Source organism: Colobus angolensis, unplaced genomic scaffold (genome assembly GCF_000951035.1).
Source record: "Colobus angolensis palliatus isolate OR3802 unplaced genomic scaffold, Cang.pa_1.0 Scaffold58, whole genome shotgun sequence".
Taxonomy (NCBI): domain Eukaryota; kingdom Metazoa; phylum Chordata; class Mammalia; order Primates; family Cercopithecidae; genus Colobus; species Colobus angolensis.
Window position 1 is genome coordinate 14095828 of NW_012119376.1, and position 23334 is coordinate 14119161.

At 38.7% G+C, this 23334-nt stretch overlaps 2 protein-coding genes across 3 annotated transcripts in view; both read right to left on the minus strand.

Annotated features, from left to right (window-relative positions):
• LOC105526231 (A-kinase anchor protein 7 isoforms alpha and beta) overlaps positions 1-18539 on the minus strand; it is a 34995-nt gene extending 16456 nt beyond the window's left edge. The window contains exons 1-2 of one of the 2 annotated variants that reach the window (XM_011962169.1): positions 18084-18539; positions 15586-15654 (exon numbers count right to left, since the gene is read on the minus strand). In XM_011962169.1, the coding sequence (XP_011817559.1) occupies positions 15586-15654; positions 18084-18132 (118 nt within the window). In that variant the 5' untranslated portion in view covers positions 18133-18539. The remainder of the gene's footprint in view (positions 1-15585; positions 15655-18083) is intronic. The other variant, XM_011962170.1, reaches the window with a different exon arrangement.
• Positions 1-23334, minus strand: part of LOC105526232 (A-kinase anchor protein 7 isoform gamma-like) — a 94249-nt gene that overhangs the window by 16459 nt on the left and 54456 nt on the right. The window lies entirely within an intron of this gene.

Consider the following 23334-nt stretch of genomic DNA (forward strand, 5'->3'; position numbering starts at 1 on the left):
AATACAGACTTTTCTCTATAGGCTGATTATCCTAGGCTAGGAAATGATCTGAGCAGAAATAAGGTCACTTTCCTGTTCTGAAGGCAACGTTCACCAATGTAGGTCGGCAGAATAAATGTTGTCATTAATGTAATCTAGTAAAATAAATCGTAAGTTGCAGATATCACTTTACCTCTTTTTTAAGCAGTAAGGACACACCAAAATCAGAAGGTTTCGCAGGCTGAGAAAATTCCCACGATGCCAGCTCACTAACAGCAGTAACAGGAACACTTTTTTCCCACTTATTCAGGTAACATTTCATACTTTCCACAGTGTTTTCAGAAACATTATTTCATTTGGTTATCACAGAAACCTTAAGAGGTAAATTAAGTGTCATTCTTCCCATTTGCAGGTAGGAACAATGAGACTTGTATACATTGCCTATGATCACATAGCAGTAGTGATGGAAACTGATAATTCCCTCACTAGGAATTAGGAAGCTTAGTTCATCCAAGACACCTACCCCCAGGCAGATATACTTCACAGTGCTCTCATCCTGGGAAAATGAAAGTATACAAGAGAGAAATATTATGTGAGAAACAGCACATAATTTAATGATTGGTCAATTAGAAAACAGAAAATTGAGAAGATTTCATTCTCAGCTTGAAATGTCCAATACTAAATAATGGTACTGATTAATGCAATACAATTACTTCCTCCCTCCTTCCCTACCTTTCCTTCAAATAAATACAAGTTCTCCCTCCCTTTCTCCCATCTTCCCTTCCTTCCTTCCCATGCTTTCATCTTTCCCAAAGTATGCACTGAGCATCCTCTTCTGTGATTCTGTGATAAGCATCGTGCTATAAATACAGAAATGAATCTGACATGGGCCCTGCCTTCAGGAAACCTGCACTTCAGTACAGGTAGAAACACATTAAATAAATAAGAGATCATGAATGCTCTCAAGGAAAGATGTACGATATAGAAGGGTACACAAAGTAAGACAGTGGTGAATTCCATCTAGGGGAAAATATTTCAAAAAGTGTCATGCAGGAGGTGATGTTTGAGCTGGATCGGACAGAATGAATAACTATCTCTCAGGAGGGCCAGGGAAGAAATGCCACAAGAGAGCGTTAAGACCAGCTTGGCTTGCTTTATAGCAGCAGAACTTGCTCTGGTAAGTAACTGATGAGGTGGGCAGGAGGAGAATGATGAGGCTGGGAGTGAATATGAAACATATGAAAGGGAGTGAATACGAAGGCTTCAGGGGGACACACTGAGGAGTCTACATAGCAACTATTTCTCAAGCACCTACTATGATCAAATTGCACTTCCAGATTCTGAGACATATACAAATTCTTAAGGCTTATCTTCAAGGTTGCTTATTTCAACCTGTGAAGTATAATGTTAAAGAAAATTCGACTTTCAGAAAACTGCTTATGTTATAAAATGCAAGCTTTGGTCTCAGAACATTCCTATTATTTCATGGGAAAACATAAGATATGTCATTGACTAGTGATGCTGCTTCATTTTATCTTTGGTGCCAATATCCAGTCATTATGCTTAGCGAGAGGGCCTAAAATGTAAACAAAACTACAAAGTGACCAAGAGCATCACAAATACTTTAAACATCATAGGGTGAAAACATTATATTCAAATATTTTTTCATAATATTTTTTAAAATTATTCAAAATTAGCTCTGCAATCTTTAACTCAGCTGACTAATCCTAAACCAAACGCTTTTTAGATGAGTGTGTAGAATATGGTTTACTCTGTGAATTTTTCTATCTAATTATTCAGCTAACAAACATAAAATAGGTTTAACTGCCACTGTTTCTCTTTGAAGTCTGAACATGAAACTCCAGGCACACAGAAATATTTGGTCAGTACATCTTGCTTGTGAATACTAATCAATCTGTCAACCAAGTGTATCAGGAATTATAAAAGTAATAATAATGGGTCAAATAGAGTGTGATGCTAAAGAGAACTTGAAGATAAGTTGATTAATCATTAAAACAAAATCAAGAGAAAGGGTCATCTTTGGCCAATCTTTCTAGAAATATCATAAAAATGAACAGAGAGACAGAGCACACTGTTAAAAAAAAAAAAAAAAACCCTGAAGCTTGGTGACTTCATAAATTTATTGCTTTAGCTTCATGAGAATGACTGAAGAAAGTAATTTAGGATATTTCTTTTCTCAGTGGCCTACGATTATCAATTTACAAGAAGCTCCAAAAAGTATTCAGACAAAAACTAAATTGTTTTAAAGTTCTCTTTGGTGATGTCTACTGTTCATTAAAGTTCTTTGAATATGTAAATTCTTACTGTAGAAAGTGAAACTAGCATTGAAACTTGTTGAGTAATAGTACACTGATGACATGTAAATATAAATTAATTTGACCCATCAGTTGACATTGCTTCTCAAGCTCTTGATCTCCACATATGCACGAACTGCCCCCAGGAAAAGGAATTTCAGTTCTCTGTGGGGAACAAGTGCAGGTGTACCGGGGTGGACTAAGAACAGTCACTAGCGTGCTGGACTTCCCCCACAGGCCACCCTAAAGGCAAGATTAATTTCTGTGGGGAAAGTAGGGAACCTACATGATGATTAGAAGGAGGAGGTCAGAGACAATCCCAGTCTTGTCCTCTACAATGTCCCACTGTTCCTTCCAGAAGAGTAAGCCAGACTTGGCCCCACTGCGGCTGCTGAGGGTCTCTTCCCAGGATCTCTGGAGGTGAGAGGCTGTGTTCTTTCACCACCAGCTGCTTCCAAGACCTAGTGCCCTGCCCATTAAGCCCCCAAACTCTGCACACTTGTATTTTCCAACACGTATTATTTCTTTACTTAGTTGTGACAATTATATGTATGGATCCTTTTAGTAATAATGAACCTATGTCATATTACGCATCTATTATGTGCCTGGGTTTTTCCCCCACACACTGAAGTCAAAAAGCTTTCTATTATCACTCCTTGACAAACAAGAGTCAGAGAAGCCACGAGACTCGTCCAAGTCTACAAAACTAAAAACTGACAAAGTGAAATGTAGACCTATGTGGCTCCACAACATCACACTTTTGCCATTATAAACCATAATGCTGTTCCACATCTGACAAATGGAACTGTATTTCTATGATACCTTCTGTAATTTTTTTGTTCTAAAATGAGACTGCTAATCAGAAACTATTTACAGTGCTTTCTCTTGAGTTATAGGGTCAGGATTACCTGGGCTGGAATCCTAGCTCCCCAATTCCCTGCTCAGTATCCCCGTGAAAGTTGCTCAGCCCCTCTATGGCTCACTTTATTTGTAAGCCAGGGAAAACAGTTCTATACCACAGGGCTGCTGTGAAAATTAAGTAAGAAAATAATACAAAGCTGCCTGAAATCCCAGCACTTTGGGGAGCCGAGGCAGGCAGATCACCTGAGGTTAGGAGTTTGAGATCAGGCTGGCCAACATGGCGAAACCCCATCTCTACTAAAAATACAAAAATTAGCTGGGTGTGTTGGCACATGCCTGTAATCCCAGTTACTCGGGAGGCTGAGGCATAAGAATCGCTTGAACCCGGGGGGCAGAAGTTGCAGCAAGCCGACATTGCGCCACTGCACTCCATCCTGGGCAACAGAGCAAGACTCTGTCTTAAAAAAAGAAAGAAAGAAAGAAAGAAAATAATACAAAGCACTTAGCATCATGCGTGGCCTATAGTATAGCAATCAATAAAATGAGCTATTAATATGGCTTAGATGTTGGTCCCCTCCAAACCTCATATTGGAATATAGTCCCCAGTGTTGAAGGTGGGGCCTGATGGGGGGTATTTGGGTCATGAGGCAGATCTCTCATAAATGGCCTGGTGCTGTCCTCATGATAGTGAGTTCACACCCTAAGTTCATGTGAGATCTGGTTGTTTAAGAATGTGGCACTTCTCCCCAGTCTCTCTCTTGCTCCTGCTCTTGCCATATGATGTGCCTACTCCCACGTCACCTTTTGCCATGAGTAAAAGCTTCCTGAGGCCCTCACCAGAAGCAGATGCTAGCACCGTGTTTCCTGTTCAGAGTGCAGAACTGTGAGCCAATGAAAACTCTTTTCTTTATAAAAAGTGTCAGGTATTCCTTGATGGCAACACAAAAAATGGCCTAACATAGCTATTATTATTACCATTTTGATTTAAATGAAAGAGACATTGTGACCCTCTTTCAAGTTAGAAGGTTATAAGACTATTTATTTATGACCTTCCTGATAAACATCTCTGTAAGCAAACATAATATGGGAAACTTACCCACTTCATACAATATATTTATTGAAACAATGTTGAAATAACTGTAGACAATAATTGTATGCACTGTTCTATACAGCTAACATTTACGTTCTTTTCCTACTAAATGATATTACATGATAGGCAAAGAGAAGAGCTACTCCTAGTTATGCTTGCAAAAGGCTTCCAGCAGACATAAAAACAGACCACAGCAGAAATAGTGTGACACATATGGTTTTGTTTCTAGATGCACCAATCAAGCTCAGTTTATATGCAACTTTCCAAGTACTATCTACCTGAGAACACATGTTAAGCACTTGTGGTAAACGTCACAATCATCCACGGTCTCAGCTTTGCTCTCACCTTCCTCATACAATCAATATATACTTTCAGTCACAGGGCTGCTTTCCATCCAGTCATTCCTTTTTGGTTAAATCCCCAAAAGATTGGATATAATTAATGGCATAAAAAATAGAGCCAAAGATACACTCTGAGTAAAAATCAGGACCCAAAGGAAACATAAATTATAACAGCAAGTAAAGAACAGGGGGAAATACAAATCATGAGGTGCAAATCCCCACAGCCAAGTTTTGGGTTCTGAGCTTCTCAAAATTCAGAGTAAAATGGGATGCATGGTGGTTCTCATTGCTAAGAGCCCAAAGCACACACCACAGTAGCTTAGGATCAGAGTGGCTACTCCACTGCTGCCCCACTCCAGGGCTCTAGGCCACATCCACTTTACAACAGTCTGCCCCAAATCCCTTCCTTACCTACCCTCCACTCGTCTCTTATAAGAGTATCCACTGCACCTGTCCCCTTGGTAACTGCTCCTCTCACATTCTCTGGCTCCAGTAGGGCTGTTGATCCAGAGCTACCACAGGTCCATAGGATGCTCTGCATGGATCTTTTAAGAAGTGACCCTTCCTTAAGACACTTCATTTCCATCTTCTGGGGAATTTTCACAACAGCAGCTTTCATTTGTATAGAAAGGCACTCTACACCATAACACACAAATTACAATGTCTTCAATGTGTATACTGCCTCACAGGTTGTGCAGTTTACAACCTGTACCTTTACTCAGATTTCATGTATGGGAATGAGGAGAGGGAAACTCATTCTCCTTGAATGTCAAGCAGTAACAGCGTTCTCCAGAAATGCTGGAAGTCATATCCCCATCACTGAGTAAAGTCGGAGAGAGTGAGGACACAGAAGCTTCTGGAAGCCAGAGCCCTACCAGCAAGGGAACCTAAGAGGCTGAGAACAGAAGCTGAAAGAAGAGACGGAGAGGTGGTGTCCATAAGTTGGTCTCAAGGCTGATCTCTACCCCTTTCATGTTGTTTGCATAGGTGAGCCATTAAAATTTCCCTTCTAATAAAAACTAGAACAGATTTGCCTTGATGTATGCCACTTCCGAGCATCTATCCTCTCACTGCTTTGGCTCTACTACCCTTAGTCTGTGTCTGCTGACTAGTTCTCAGATTCGTCTAAGAATTCCTCAGACTTCAGAATATTCCAGCCACTGCTTTGGCCTCCTGACATCTGAGCCTTTGATCCCCTTTAAACCTGAAGCTGTGAGAACACAGCTTATTATTTTCAAATGCTAATCTCCACCTGGCTGCAGGTTTAACTCCAACCTAATTTGCTAACCTCTGCCTATATCATAGATTGACACTGGACATCATTAATATGGACTGAGAGAATTGGCTTAGCAAAATATAAAAATACTATAACACTGCAGAACATGCGGTTAACAAACTTAGAAAGAAGAAATTATTTTTAAAGAATGTTCAAAACTATTGAAAGATTAGTTTTTAAATGATTTGTTCTTTTTAAGTTTGTTGAATTGATCTAGGTGACAGTTTTCCTTGGAAACGTCTTATTAACAACTTGAATTATTGTAATATATCTTTCTTTAAAAATTATTTATTTTGAAGTGGTCATATCTTTACATACTTTGTAAAAAATTATGGAATCTTATTGTGAAAAATACATCATCTTAAAATATGGTTACTGTTTTTTGTCCCAAAAGAAGTAAGAACATTGGCATAAACAAAATGCTTACCTTGGAACAATGGGGAAAAAAGCTATTGCCAAAATGTAGCCAACAACGATGTGCCAGTTATTAAACTACTGCCTCTCAGCTCCAAGCCCACCCTTCCTTACTCAGGTTTATGGTAACAGAGCTGGGACTCAGCTCACTTATTTCTCCTTTGCCAGCTGGATCTGCTAAGTTCTGCCAAGAGGGGGAGCCAGAGAGAAATTGGACAGCTGCGCAAAGGGAACAGGATCTTGCCCTTTGCTATTTATTACTCTCATCAGGGTTGCACCAACAACTGGTTCCAATAGCAGATGGCTCTAGTTTTCATCTTTTCCCTCACTCCTGGTATCAGCCTCATTGCATTCCCTGAGAGACAACAGCAAAGTTGGCCAATATCCCTTCCTCAAAAGCCAGAAGCCCAGCTTTGACGGTCCCTATTCCGTGTTCCTGGGGCACCCTCCTTGCAGACAGTAACCTCTCCTCAAAGGTCTGAGTCTCGGCTACGTGGGGGTCCTTCACATAAGTTAACCCAGCCTAAAAGTTACTATCTTTTCCCTCAGTATTGCCTTTCCACCCTTTATTCCTCCAAAACTTCCTTAACTAATTCCCTACATCAAATTCTCTCTGTTAAAACAACTGGTATAGTTTGTTTTCTTGGTTAGATTCCAAATGATACAAACTACTTCTTTATTTCCCCCCACAATGTTTTATTTACAGAGGACTAAGACATGAACAACAGAGGCAAAGAGTACAAAGGAATAGCTATGAGCTTGAAGTTTTTCAGAAAAAAATGCATATTTCATGAACTTGATTCTCCATAAAACAATTTATGTCTTTTAATATTCAAATTTAACAGTTTTACTTTATATTTTTAGGCTCTGTAAAATCTGTAAACATGATTTTACATTGGAGGTTGAGTAGGTTAAGTACAGACGGTACTGGGTATATAACAGCATCTCAATGAATTTTTATGTTAAATTTACCAAACTAATTTTAGAGAAAATTAATTTAAAATAAACTTAAATTTGGACAAAATAGTTTCATAAAAATTTTATTTATGAAGACAATAATACAATAGACATTACACCTTAGTTTACTATCTCTAGGATTCATTGGTACCAACCGCCAGCTGTTACCACCATTAGTTCAATAATTGGTATTTTATGTGGTGCATAAGTGTTACAACAATGTATTTGAGCCCAAACTTGTATGTTATACTTCTATCTTAAAGCATACTTGTTGGTCTTAAAGTCATTAATTTAAAATAATCTTTTTTTTTTTTTTTTTTTGAGACAGAGTTTCACTGTTGTTGCCCAGGCTGCAGTGCAATGGTGCAATCTCGGCTTACCGCAACCTCCACCTCCTGGGTTCAAGCAATTCTCCTGCTTCAGCCTGCTGAGTAGCTGCGATTACAGGCATGTGCCATCAGGCCTGGCTAACTTTGTATGTTTAGTGGAGAAGGGGTTTCTCCATGTTGGTCTGGCTGGTCTCGAACTCCCAACCTCAGGCGATCTGCCCGCCTTGGCCTCCCAAAGTGCTGGGATTACAGTCGGGAGCCACCGCGCTGGGCCATTAAAATATTCATTTAATAGTGACTATAAATTAAGGAAAATAAAAAGGTAGATATTTTTTCATTAAAATTTTGGTGTTCTAAGTAAAAATTAACAAGTGGAATCTAATTCAACTAAAAAGCTTCTGCACAGCAAAATAAACTATCATCATAGTGAACAGACAATCCAAAGAATGGGAGGAAATTTTTGCAATCGTATCCATCTGACCAAGGGCTAATATCCAGAATCTACAAAGAACTTAAACAAATTTACAAGGAAAAAACAAACAGTCCCATTAAAAAGTGGACAAAAGACATGAACAAAAGAAGACATTTGTGCAGCCAACAAACATATGAAAAACAGCTCAGCATCACTGATCATTAGAGAAACACAAATCAAAACCACAGTGAGATACCATTTAATACCAGTTAGGATGGCGATTATTAAAATGTCAAGAAATAACATGCTGGTGAGGCTTGGAGGAACAGGAACACTTTTACACTGTTGGTGGAAATGTAAATTAGTTCAACCACTCTGGGAGACAGTGTGGAGATTCCTCAAAGACCCAGAACCAGAAATACCATTTGACCCAGCAATCCCATTACTGGGTATATGCCCACTAAAATATAAATAATTCTATTATAATGATACATGCACATATATGTTTATTGCAGCACTATTCACAATAGCAAAGACATAGAATCAACCCAAATGCCCATCAATGATAGACTAAAGAAAATGTGGTACATATACACCATGGAATACTATGCAGCCTTAAAAAGGAACAAGATCATGGCCTTTGCAGGGACATGGATGGATATGGAAGCCACTATCCTCAGCAAACTAACACAGGAACAGAAAAAAAAAACCAACCACCACATGTTCTCACTTACAAGTAGGAGCTGAACAATGAGAGCACATGGACATAGCGAGGGGAATAGCACACACAGGGGCCTGTTGGGGGGATGAGGGGCGAGAGAGTATCCGGATAAATAGCTAATGCATGCAAGGCTTAATACCTGGGTGATGGGTTGATGGGTGAAGCAAACCACCACGGCACACATTTACCTACATAACAAACCTGCACACCCTGCACAGGTATCCCAGAACTTAAAATTAAATTTTAAAAAAAATTTTGGTCTTCCATTTAAATTGTTTGGTGACTTAAAATAGTTTGAAAATTCTGCCTTAAAAATCTTCTCTCATGCAATTTATTATGAATTATTAATACAAAATTTGATTATGATAACTTCTCTATTTTACGATCCCATTTCAGTATTTTCACTGTTTAAAACAAGATTTATTGCAAACATAATTAGAATACTACTGGGCTTAATGTATCTTTACCACTGGCTTCTAAGGCCACCAAATGAAAATGTGTTAAACTAACACCCACTGTCCTAATTCTGCTCCCCTAGAGCCATGCAAAACAACTCTTCTTTTGCTTCCACATTAAAGAGCCCTCTAAATGTTTTAAGACCACTAATTCTTCTGCCTTCTCTCCTCCCAGCTAAGCTGCCTGAGTCCTTCAGCTTTCCTCTTGTGATGTGGTTTCCAGGCTCATCACCATCCTGGTCTCCCTCAGGACAGCCTCTAGCTGGCTAGTACTCTAAACAAGGTCTGACTACAATAGCCCTAGATAGAAAGTCTGAGATTAACAAGTCATCTGCTTTCCAGTTTATCAGCTATCAATCAAATCCTGAAAAGGCTGCATATCACAGCTAACTTTAGCTGAACATTTAAAATGCTTAGAAAGTGTGAATTATATTTTTGCTTAAACAGTCACATATGAGACATCAAACTGAAGCCTGATGTAATTCACAAGGAAAATGCCAACAATTATCTGACCTCAAAGTCAGAAAAGAGGCGAGGGAGGGGATCTGAGCCAGGTCATTAAGAGTGAATCACCCTTTCCACCAGATTCCTTCTTCCCTCTCCCATTGGCATTACAAACTAGGTAACTAGGTGAGCTCTGACTCCCTTGGGAATATGAGATCCTAAGTCAATCCACACCAAGCATCTTGTTCGTATATCACTTTCTCCCTGGCACTACATATATACATAATAGGTTTATTAATATTCTTGATTAAATTCATAAGTTTTGGGGGAAAGTATCTAAATGCAGAAAATTGTCAGCCGCAAATATCTTTGATTTAGACTTTAATAAAATTAACATTTATATTCTAGTTAGCATATAATTTAAGTTAAAGCTACACTTATTCTTTATATTTTCTTCATACAGTTCCGCTTTTGTCTATGAAAGATTTATTTTAATCGTTTCAAGGTCTGTTAACTTGTAACTCACATTATGAACGTCAGTCACAGAAGATTTTATTTGCTAAGATGTTTGCTGTAGGAACTGTATGTTCATGTCAAGTTGTAAATCCTGCCTGTGATAGGAGCTTAAGGTAATTTCCAATTTTGGTAGTAATTAACTCACGCTCAGTGATTTAGCTGTGGAACTTCCTGGGCACGTAAGAGAAATGGCTTTGCTTGTTAGACTGAAAGCATCAATCAATATCCTTTATCTTGGCTTTTTATGTTCAAGGCACAATAAACTTTGAGATCTCACAGATTTCTTTTTACAAGGCCATGTAACATTTTAAAGAAAGAATCCAATAGTAGGAAGCATGTGCTACTCATCATTGTACCTTCCAGAACGCCTGGCTCAGAGTTTTCTGAATGATGGGCTCAACAACATTCATTGAAGTGAACCTGCTACTCTTTAACAGCAGCTCTGACTTAAGGCTACATTTCATTGCAACTAAAATGGAACATGAAGAATAAGTCAGAGAGCTCTGGCTTCTTCACTAGGTTTGGTAGTATTTGTTTCGGAATATACACTGGGACTTGGCATCTAATAAATTCAGTAAATATAATTTCCCTGCAACAAAAAAGTGTATTAATTGTGTAACCACAGTCACCTTAGAAGTCGGGTTGGCATAACTATGGTTTTATTTCTACTTATACACACACTGAGTGTCCCCTAAATCAAGCAAGTGTAAAGAAAGAAAAAGGAGAGGATTTATTGCTTCACGTAGTGGAGAAGGTCTTGGGCATGGCTGAACTCAGAGGCTCAAACACTCATCATGACTCTTCCTTCCCCAGGCTTACTTCCCTCTGTGCTGGCTCCATTCTCAGAATGGCTCTTCCTCACTGTACTTGCTCTACAGTACCAAGTACTGTGATCTTAGGATGGCAGCCTTTCTGCTCACAATCCAAAAGGAAGACAGGCTCACTATCAAATCTCAAGGAAGATCATGGTTGACTTTGCTGGGACCACATGTCTCTCCTGGTGCAGGAAATAAGGCTTCATGATGGACAAGACCCCAAGAAGAGGGGGAAAGAGTTCCCCATAGGAAATGAGGATCAATGCCAGATCAATGCCACAAGTCTACTCGACAATTCAAGGTCTGACATTCTTAGTGCCTTTTTATCTCTACTGCATAAGGTAGAAATAAAAGTATAGTTCTGCCAAGCTGACTTTTTTTTTTTTTTTTTTTTTTTTTGAGACAAGGTCTGTCTCACTTTGTCACCCAGGCTGGAGTGCAGTGGTGCAATCATGGCATTTCAGCCTCCCGAGTGGTTGGGACTACAGGTGCACATCATCACACCCAGTTAATTTTCACCATGTTGCCCAAGCTCAAGCTGACTTCTGACTGCAGCTATGCAATTAACACACTATTTGCTACAGAGAAATTTATATTTACTGAGTCTATTATATGCCAAGCACACTGTCAGGAATTTTATAGGCATTAGCTTATTTAATTTTCACAATAGGTAGATACTGTTTAAGACAAAGGTACAGAAAAAAGCTTAGAGAAGATAAACGGCAAATGTCAGAACCAAAAGTGCAAACTGAGCCATTTTGTTTCTAGAGCCTCTATTTTTCTACCACATAGAAACTGAGAATTCTGAAACTCTTTTGAGTTGGGCTAAGTCATCATCACTGCTTATTTATTTTATTTTTTATTTCATTATTTTACTATAAATATTTCCCAAGAGCACTTGGGATAATTTGGTCTTATTAAAATGCAAATCCATGGCTGGGTGCAGTGGCTCACACCTATAATCCCAATACTCTGGGAGGCTGAGGTGGGAGGATGGCTTGAGGTCAGCAGTTTGAGACCTGCCTGGGTCATCTCTTAAAATAATAATAATGCTCCAGGAAGGAGCAACAGATATGAAGCTTTCTTTTATTAGCCAAAAGCTTTCGGTATATCAGAGTCCCGCTTCTTCTTTCATGGCCCCCCAGGAAGACGACACGGGACAGACCACGTCACAATGCTGAAGGACAGGGCTTCTGGATACAGCTCATGGCAGTCAATGGCTCTACTGGGGGCTGGGAACAAGTCTACGACCTTGTTATTCCTCATAAAAATTATTCAACATTTGATGGTAGAATCCTGCAAACTCTAAAATTAATGTCAGAATAACAAGAAGGAATACAGTTACCACACAGCCTGTGAATTAATAGAAGGAATCGGGAAAGTGAGATACGAATAGTAACTACTAGCATTTGCTCTAATGTTCCTTTACTTGATTTTAGAAACATAAGCTTCCTGATTACAAATTACAAATTATTTAATAAAGGGAAAATCGAATCTTTAGTGACTATGGTTAAATGTTTGTGTAAACTTGCACACCATTCCTGCTCCACCACAATATTACCCACAGAAATCTTATGCAAAATGTAGTCCCAGGTTACACACAACACCTCTGGCTTCACTGCTTCAGAAAGCGGGCAGCACATACCGAGCTGCCTGGGATCCCAGCCTTCTACCAGCTCTCAGCCCCATGGCACCCCAGAGGACTGTAACTGAGAAATCCCCCACACTTCTGGCTTTCAGCAACTTGCCCTCTTAAATGAGACAGGGGAGCATCTATTTTCTACCAGTTGCATTTAATAAGCAGTCTTGAACATAATTCCAGCCTAGTACTTGGCACACAGCAAGCATTAAATAAATTAAGAAGAGGAGAAAGAGAAAGAGGGCAAGTCAAAGAGGAAGATGAGGAGGAGGAAGAAAAACAATTGCATCACATCTACATCACTCATTCTTTTATTCCCTAGACTCTTAGCTCTAAGGGGCAAATGGGAAAAAATAAATTAAACTTTCAAAACAAGAGTAGTTCAACCCCCACTTCTTAAATCTGAGGAACTGAAGTCCTGAGATGTTAGCAGCTTGCTCAGACAAGATGTAATAGCAGAGCTGGGTTTCTCACCCCGTTCTCTGTTCTCCCAGGCCTGTGCTTGGTCTACAGTAAGAACTGCTTGCCAAGCAATGGGCCGTATGTTTTCAACAGGCAGTGGCAGAACTGGAGTTATACCGTGTCCCCTGTGGGCAAACACATTTTTACCGGCAAGGAAGAAAAATAAAGTGTCACTGTCCTTTGATGGGAGGCTCCCCATCCACATTCCCTGGGGCCCAGAATGTAAAGTCGAAGTGTGAGCCTGTTAAAATGTTTCTCTGGTACGTTCAGTAACCAAAGCTCTTCATGGGTTCCAACATTAACCAGAGTTATTCCATATTCTATCCTCTGATAGACTGATTGACACTGAAGCTCTCTCACACTCACAAGAAATGTGTATCATTCCCTTCATCGACAAGCATTTAGAACATGCCTCCTCTGGGTAAGACACTATGTTAGGGTTTGGTGCTACTAAGAGAGATGTACAATACATACCCTGAATACGAGGTGTTTGAAATCCTTGTGATAAGATAGAGCAGACATATGAAAGGTAACCATGAAGTCAGCATATCTTAGATGCAAATGAGAAGAGCAAAGTATAAGGCTGTAGGATTTCTAGGATGACTTCCAGGTAATTGGAAAATCTAAATATAGATTTCCTTGTGTAAAATTTGATCACCTTTATGGTAATTATGGTTATATATAAGTATTCACCAGACATTAAATCCACACTGCATACCTCAATTTATGGGTTAATGTAATATCATCAGAAATTATCTCAACATTTGACTCATATTTATAAAATGAGTACTATAAATGGTCCCAGTAATTCATCCCTCACAAAAGACTATACTGACACATATTTCATGTATAAAATTAAAATGTGTCTTATTAAAACACATACTTATTCTAATATTTCATTTTCAGTCATCACAGAATATCAGGGTTAGAAAGAAACTGAGTTGTCAATGCATTCATTCATTAGCAAGTCCATTCTCCCTTTACAACACCCCTAGAAGGTGATGTCCTTATGATATCCCCATCCTATCCTTGAATAATTAGTGACAAGAGACTGACTAACTCATGAAGTAGGTCAGTTCATCTTTAGCCATTCATCTACTTAACTCTATATAAAAGCAATGTACTTCAAAATGGGAAAATCTGCAACAGGAAAAGAGAAAATAGAATGTTTTCTAATTAGTTACAGAAGTATATACATAGTTATTAAGCTTTCTTGTGAGGTTTGCTTAAGGAGATATATAACCCACAGTGGTCCATATGACTCTGCAATATTGACCCCTGTGGGTTATCTGTAATGACATTTCTGTTCATGATGGACATTCCTTTCAGGCAGCTCAATATGAGAAATTAGGTAATTCAAAGAAATCATGTTCTATATAACTAGTCAGCAAAAACTACATTGGAAAATATCTATAGTAATTGTTAATCCTATAATATTTACTGTAATTTGTAATGTTAAGAATGTTCCTGTATAAAAAAAGAAAAGTTCTAATCTTCCAAGAAATATGAATTTATTGAGAGTGTATTCTACTTACTGTGGTGACAAAAAAAGTATACAGTTTGGAAAAATGTTTAACTTTCAAGATTTAAACAAAAAGTTGTTTTGTGCTGCACTAATTAATAAATAAGTCATGACAAGCTCTGCTGTATTTCACTATTCAACCCATTGGCAAAATTTCTCGCAATCCCACTACTGGGTATCTATCCACAGAAAAGGAAATCAGTGTATCAAAGGAATACCTGCACCCTGATGTTTGCTGCAGCATTATTCACTAGAGCCAAATACGGAATCAACCTAACTTTCCATCAGTGGATGAATGGATAATGAAATCATGTGGTATATATACTATGGAATACGATTCAGCTATAAAAAAGAATAAAATCCTGTCACTTTCAGCAACATGGATGGAAACGTAGGTCATTATGGGAAGTGAAATAAGCAAGGCACATAAAGGCAAATATTGTTATGTTCTCACTCCTACGCTGGAGCAAAAAAAAAAAGTGGATCTCATGGAGATAGAGTAGAATGATGGTTACCGGGGCTGGGGAGTTGTCGGGGAGAAAGATGATGAGAGGTGAATGGGTACAAACACAGATAGAAGGAATCCGTTCTAATGTTTGACAGCACAGTAACGTGACTATAGTTAAAAACAATTTATTGTACATTCCAAAATAGCTGGAAGAAAGGAGTTGAAGTATTCCTGCCACGAGGAAATGATAAATGTTTGAGGTGATGGATAACCTAATTGCCCTGATTTGATCCTTACACATTGTATGCATGTACCAAAATATCACATGTGCCCCATAAATATGTATATTTATTAGATATCAATTAAAACTGCATAAAATATTTCTGGTTATGCATATAGTTAACTTTCTACAGCTTAGGCTTCCGCATGACTAGTTCATTTTAAAAAATCATCATTTGCTATCAATACACTAAAATGGTAGCACTAATAAATCAATTAAATTAGAATTATTTCTATCCATCACCACCACCAAAGGGCAAAAGCAGGATAAAATAGCAGCAGGAGACAGGAGGGGTCACTTGACTCTTACCACTTGACCAACTGGGTATGTCCTTGCTGTATCTCTGTAGGACTGCAGAGGACGAGCTTTCCAACTCACCTGTGTTTTGAGAATAACACCCACACATTTAAACTTTCACCAAAAACTTATCAAATTATCCATAATTTGGGCTCCCTTCAAGGAAGAACATTCCAGGGCCACCGCCTGTTACAGAATTAGAAGGAGTGGGTATTCACATTTTTGTGCTTTGCTTTTAGTATGTGCTCAAGTAGTATGTTGCTCTAAGTAGGCTAACAAGGCTATTAGGTGATGACACAAAGATAAACAAGACCCAGGAGGTTACTGTACAATCCAGCAGCAAGATGAGGAAAAAGCTGGACCCTCCCAAATGTCTATTATGGATTCTTTCACATTAGCAGCACAACTTACAGACTGGATCCCACAGTTTGTGCTAATTTATATGCTCCTTGAGGCATGCTGAGCAATAAATTCTCTGCCACTTTTTAAATGTCCCCTTTATAAGTACTGTTAGGTACATACTACCAGAAGGACAGCGGTGCCTGGCACAGAAGCCTCTCTTTAGACCATCCTGTAGCAAAGAAATTAAACACTGCACCAGGAAACAGCTCTACAATGTGCATATGTTTGTGCATGGGGTGTGTGAATGGAGTGTGAAGCAGATTAGGAGGAGAAAAACAGTGAAGTAACCACAAAATCAGACAGAAGAAAGAATAATGGGGAGAAAATGGAGAGGACCCAAGGGGCCATCAGGAGTGAATCGGGTAGGGATGCAAATGCATTTCTTCTAACCATAATTTGCACCTCCAGACTCAGGCTTCACTTCAGATACGATGTTTTATCTTCATTTTTTCTTAAAGTTTGGAACTTGAGACAGTAAACCCCAAAAGGAGTACATATTACTTCCTATCCATCAATATTAGGAAGCACCATATGTAAAACAGAAGACTGTTCTCCAATAGTCCCTGATAATGAAGACAGAAAAGAACAAATTCCTTCTGGAGTTGAAACTTCACTTCCTCAGATGGAGCCAAAAGATGCTTACAGACAGGGGAAGAAGAGAAACAGAACAGGAGAGCAGGCACTCCAAGGGAAAACCCCGAGCAGTGGAATAGAAAGTGAAGAGGGTGGGGAAAGAATTCACTATCCCTGCATCGGCCCATGCCGAGGTTTTTCAGAGAGAAGCGTTCTCCAAGAAAAAATTCAACCAACCCAAATCTTCAGGAACTACAAATAAATCATTCTGACAAATAACCTGAGAAGTCTTGGGCTGCCAAATGAATGCCAATGCTCTTTGTTAGAAGTGAATGATTTTGTTATAAGGTCATCTCAAGCTGTAAGAGCAGGGTTGTCACATACTGTACGGTATCCTTTCACAAGTAAAATTTAAAGCACAGTTTATTGGCTCCTTGTTAACAATCAAATGCTCCACAGTTTCCAATGTTTGGAGACTTCAGCATTTATTCCAAAGGATTCCCCAAAGAGTTACTGTAAAAACCGTCTTATTTCCCAAGTGAACAGGTATAGCATATGTATTATTTTTTTAAACAGTCCCTGGCTAGTTTCCTGAAGAACAAGCAGCAGGAAATATAAACCAGATGTAGATCTTTCAGCATCTGAACCAGATATTATGAAATTCCATGGACCTATTTAAATTAGAATCAAGCACTGATATGACACAAATGTGGCTGAAATTTTAGCAAGTATGACTGGAAACATTATATTGAAAAGGAAGTAAAAATTCCCTATTTCGGGGCAACTAGGGTAAGGCAAACTCTATTCGGCATACTAATTAAAGTGCCAGTATTCCATTTAACAAAGCTAAAATGTAAGTGAATACACATAAGCCAGTGAAGAACAAAATTCAGTGCAAATGTCACCACTTTAAGTTCTCTTCTCTGGGCATAAGCAGCTGTGGAATTCAACATTCATGTAGGCAGGTTCAGTGGGGTTTCTGCTAGAAGCAAAGCGGCATCACTTGTTTAGAGTGGTCTCATAGGCACACTTGAATCCCTTCCAGGAAGAACAAAGCAGGGGACACATGAAAATATCTGCAAGTGTCTAATATGTGTCATTTTAGAACCAGCTTTACCTCTCTATCTGTTACTGTTGAGCATTGCTCTGAAAATACGCCAGTTTCAGATAAGAAAAATGAAGTCTGGCTTGTACAGTATATCAAATTGAATGCAGTGATTTAAAGAAACTCAAAACTAAACTCTGACTCTAACGTAGTGTGATAAAAATGAGCTGGGAGAATACCAACAGAGGAGAATCAGAAATGAGTTTTCAGTATTTTGTATTTTTAACACAGCCCATCTACTGAGTTGCAGTACTTTTACAGTTAATTTGTAATTACACACCTACCAGTCCCTTTAAGAAACACACATTAAAAATCATAGCTGATTAGTCTGCTATCTTTCCTATTAAAAAAAGAGCAAAACTACCCCTAGAAGACAACCACACAAAATAGTAAAGCACTTAGGATTCTGCACAGTACAAATCCCACTTACTGATTTTTCCTTCATCTCTTGAGAAAGGAAAGCAGCAAAGCTGGCCCATGGCACTGGTCCTGTCTGTCTTTCCTGGTGTTCTTCTCCGTGAGGACCCCAAATAGAAACTGCAGTTTATAGCACAGTCTGCGAGCACACCCTGCCTTTTTCACTCCACAGAGCAGCACAGGCAGCTTGAAAAGCCAACGCACACGCCGCAGGGAGAGAGAAAGGAGAAGGCAACTTGCTGCTGTGAGCAAAAAAGGCTCCACCTCCAGTCCTCCAGCCTAATGCAACTGCTCTGGGACTGGCATTCAGAGAGGGAAGTGGCTATACGCTCCCTAATTCTCACAAAACTGTGAGTGCCCGCCCGTAGGTCAGTGCCATGTGTGCTGTCTGGCTATCTGCATGTCTTTACGAATGATAGCCGAGAAAAACCACAATGAGTCCTTTCTCCTACAGACAACTGCAGTAATTACACATGAAAATTCAAACCCGAAAAAAAAAAACCGTATTTTCTGTCTGCTACTTAAAGAGGAAGAGCTTTCTTTTATCCACAAGAGATTGTTGTTTATGAACAGAAAACCCAACAGAGCAGAACACTGGAACCACAACTTGTATGAAGTACCATTAACTACCTAGCAAACTGCATGAACAATAGAAATGACAGGCTAAGCGTGGGGAAAGAGGCTATCAACTGTTATCTGTATGGTACGGCATATCTTTTAAATTCCTGCTTTCTAAGATACTGCCTTATTCCCCTACTAAAGTAGTAATCAATACTATGAATTTTGAAATTATACCATCAAATATGTCAACAGCCTACAAAATTACTCTAATATAGATGCATCACTGACAAAAACATAAAAGATTAGGGCATCTTTCCGAATGAAGCCACAAGGTGATTGAGCAAATTCAGGGGCAGGAAAACAACTAATTTTAAGACAGGCTAGATTTTGAACGTTATTCCATGAAAGAACAGATTTCATATAATTGTTCAAAATCTGTTATCTTATAGAGAGAATAGCCTTAGTTTATGACACTCTAGGAAAGAAAAATTGCCCATAGTGCCAGAAATCCCACCCCAATTCTTTCTTGCTCCTCTATTTACTCGCTAGGCACACCTATTTCCCATGGATTAGAAGGAGAGGGAACATGATGATGCTAAACACCACAAGTGGTTCTGAACATAGTCCACCTACTTTCATACTCATCCAAGCAAAAAGAGCCTGCAGCATGGAAAAATGAAGATTGTCACTTTTACAAATTATATTTGTTGCACTTTAGAAAAAAACCAGTGAAGATGTTGACAAACACTAGTATCTGTTTTCAATGCTTTTTTTCTGATAGAATTTTGATAATTTTGATACAAATATCAAAGAGTATTTGAGAGTGTCATCAAGGAACACAGTTGTTCCTATATGTCACAGGTACATTAATATGCACTGTGACTTCCAAATTAGAAATACTGTGAAGATCTATGGAATAAAAAGCAAAGATCTGACTGATTAAATTAAACTAGGAGGTCTATCCACATAATTAAAATTAATGTTTAGAGATTTACATGTCTTTAAATTGCTTTCGCTTTTTCAGACTATTTAAAATGTAAATATGCTTATTTTACCGTGATTTAAAGAGGACATTCCATTCTATCATACAATGAACATTACAATTTTAAGTAAAATTCCACTTTTATAACCAGTTGTGTTTCTTCACAGCTTAGTGACTTATAAACAGCAACTTTAAACTCTTCCATTATTCCTCCAAATTCACCAACACATGAGTGAATATAGATGTATGTTTTAAAATATAAAATGATTTTGTATATAAATGTAAAATAGTCCTAAAAGCAGTAATATAAACCTTATTAAGATTACAAAGCAAATAAATGGCCTGTAACCCTAAAAATGGTAACATCAGAACCTAGAGCAAAGATTGAACACTGGAGAGGTGACACAGAATGAGGTTCTTCCCAGCCTTACGACTGCCACTAGCCAGCTAGGAAACACGAGACAAGCCCTTGGTCTTCTCTGGACCTCTGTTTCTTCATCCAAAAATAAGGCAGTAGGAATATTAGGATCCTCTATAGTCCTAGCATTATATGATTTTGTGATCAAAATAACAAAGGAAATAGCCTAACAACCAGTGAACAATTATCCTAAACATTACTTTTTGTGTTCAATGAAGACGTATTTGCAGGGAACGTTCTTCACTGAGGAAAGTAACTCCTGGCATTTCCCCATCACCAGCATCAGTATAGTGATAAAACCTTTAGAGTCAGGAAACCATGGGTTTGAATCCCAGATGTCAGGTATTAACAGTTATGAAACTCATGTCTCCTTGTCAGAGTTTTGATATCTTTATCTGTAAATCAGGTAAGTTCATTATAAAGCTTTTAATTTGCGTTGCAAAATAGTATTTGAGGGGGAGGGGAAGAAGAGAACAGATTGTCTAATGGCTGTATTTATATGCACCTCAGTCTTTCTAGCACCAGGTAGCAATCTTGCCCCCTCCACTTCCAATTTTATGCCCTACTAGCAGCCATCTTGAGTTAATACTTACATATCTGGTCTCCAAACAAAAAGGTCCTCTACTCAAACTCAGAGCCCAGGAGGACAATGTTCGTGCAATAAATCCTACCAACTTAACTGTATTATTAATTATTCCCTATTGGCACTGCTTCTGAAAATGTGCAATTAAGAATAGGTACAGGCACCATGGCTCATACCTATAATGCCAGCACGTTGGGAGGCCAAGGCGAGAGAAGCACTTGAGACCAGGAGTGCAAGACCAGCCTGGGTAACACAGTGAGACCCCATCTCTACAAAAAAATTTAAAAAATTAGCTGGGCATAGTGGCACATGCCTCAGTCCTAGCTACTCAGAAGGCTGAGGGAGGAGGATTGTTTGAGCCCAGGAGTTCAAGGTTATAGTGAGCTATGATCATACCACTGTACTCCAGCCTGAATGCAGGAGTGACCGAGTGCGACCCTGACTCTATAAAAAAATAAAATGAAATATGGCCAGGCACGGTGGCTCACACCTATCATCCCAGCACTTTGGGAGGCCGAGGTGGGTGGCTCACGAGGTAAGGAGTTCAAGACCAGCCTGTCTAACATAATGAAACCCTGCCTCTATTAAAAATGCAAAAATTAACCAGGCATGGTGGTGCATGCCTGTAGTCCCAGCAACTCAGGAGACTGAGGCAGAAGAATCACTTGAACCTGGGAGGTGGAGGTTGCAGTGAGCTGAGATCACGCCACTGCACTGCAGCCTGGGTGACAGAGCAATACTCCATCTCAGGGCGGGAGGGAGAAAAAAAAAAAAATATATATATATATATATATGAAATGTGTCGTTAACTAACAGTATTTATCAAGATATTCTGCACAAATGAAGGAAAGCTAGATAATGTTAGAGACTTTTTCATAAGCATTAAGTGAATTAATCATAATGAAAGATAGAAAACAATGGAGAAATTCAAGACAAGAATTTTAAAACCTAACATTTATTGGACACTTAACACCAGGCACTTGAGTTTACTCATTCATTTAATCTCTAAGACAGCTCTCTGAGGACGGTGGTATTTACTATCCCCATTTTACAGGTGAAAAAAGTAAGCTCAGCAAAGTAACTTGTGTGAAATCTTTCGGAGAGTATCTGACAACAAGGGGATGTGAAATCAATCTGTCTGGCTCTACAAACCCTAAGCCTCTGATCCAGAGTTCTGTATTATTCAAGACAATTTGTGTGTAGGCTCAGCTATATACAATATGAAACAGCATACCACAATTTCAAAATATTATGCAGAAAAAATGTTACTGAACCAAGCTCTATGGTAGTATGTTCAAAATCTTGCCTTGATTCCTCATGTTTTGCCATCACATCCCTTTATTAATGCTGCTAGAGTAATATAATCCTATTTTAAAACAAAGAACCTAAAGACAGACCCTTTTCGGGGCTGGAGCCTAGCACTATTGCCTGCTACATCTTGGAAAAATGACTCAATTGAGAGCACAGAAATAGCAGAATGGCCCCTGAACACATTCATCTTCCAGGAAAAACAGCAACTTGGACCACTCACAAACATAATCACTGGCAATATTGATGACCATTTATTAGGGAATTAACACTCTTCTCAGTAGTATATGGAGGTCTACTATAAGATCTAAAAAAGAAGGTTAACCTCGATGAGGAAAAATATCTGATATGATACTATATTCATAAACTTAAAACCATAACATTTCCATGCTTTATTTTCTCCCAGGCCTGGCTATGGAGAAATCACGGTTAGGACAGTTGCCTGTATCTGCTATCATATTTGGGGTTTTTTATTATAATTGTTTAAAATGGCAGGAATGAAACTATAAAAAGTATGGGGTGGGTAGCAGCTGCCTCTTGTCCATGTACTTAGAACTGTCCACTCTGATTATTGTCTCTAATGGAAAAAGATAATTCTTAACTATGACCAAAAGCTCTATTCTCTGTTGGTTAGCATCTTTTTCTACCTATAACTGAACATATATATATATATATATATTTGGAGTCAAAATAAAAAGCAAATCTCGCTGTAAGATTTTGACTCTACAAACTGTACAAATTACCAATTCTTACCAAAACTGTACAAATTACCAATTCTTCTGAGGCTTCCAACTCATTAATTAAAGGAAATTTGAGTCTGACAACTTGTAGAGACACATGAGAAGGAAAAAAATAGTAAATATCTTTTATTCAAAAGAGAGAAGAAAAAAGAGGACATTAAATGATGAAGTGTAAAGAAAGAGAAAAACCACTTTATCCTTCCAAATTTTGGAACCAAGTCTTAGGAGACAAGACATACCTTTAAGTACAAAAGAGACAATTCAGGAAGATTTCATTACACAGCAGGTAGCCCACTCATGGAAACTGTTATGCCAAGAAATGTCACCGTTTCAGTGAAAATGTATGTAAGCTCAAGAAGTGCTTGACAATTCATGGAAACATAACTCATGGAAATTGGGATGTTTTGGAATATACTCCAATTTTTATGTTGCCATTGGGTACCAAAAAGACAAACAATTATTCTGGGCCTGAAGAAAACTGGATTGTCATACCCAATATTACATTTTGTTTATCTGTGTTCTTGTAGTGAAACCCTGTCTCTACTAAAAATACAAAAAAAAAAAAAAAAGTATCTGGGCCTGGTGGTGGGCACCTGTAATCCCAGCTACTCGGGAGGCTGGGGCAGGAGAATCACATGAACCTGGGAGGTGGAGGTTGCAGTGAGCTGAGAT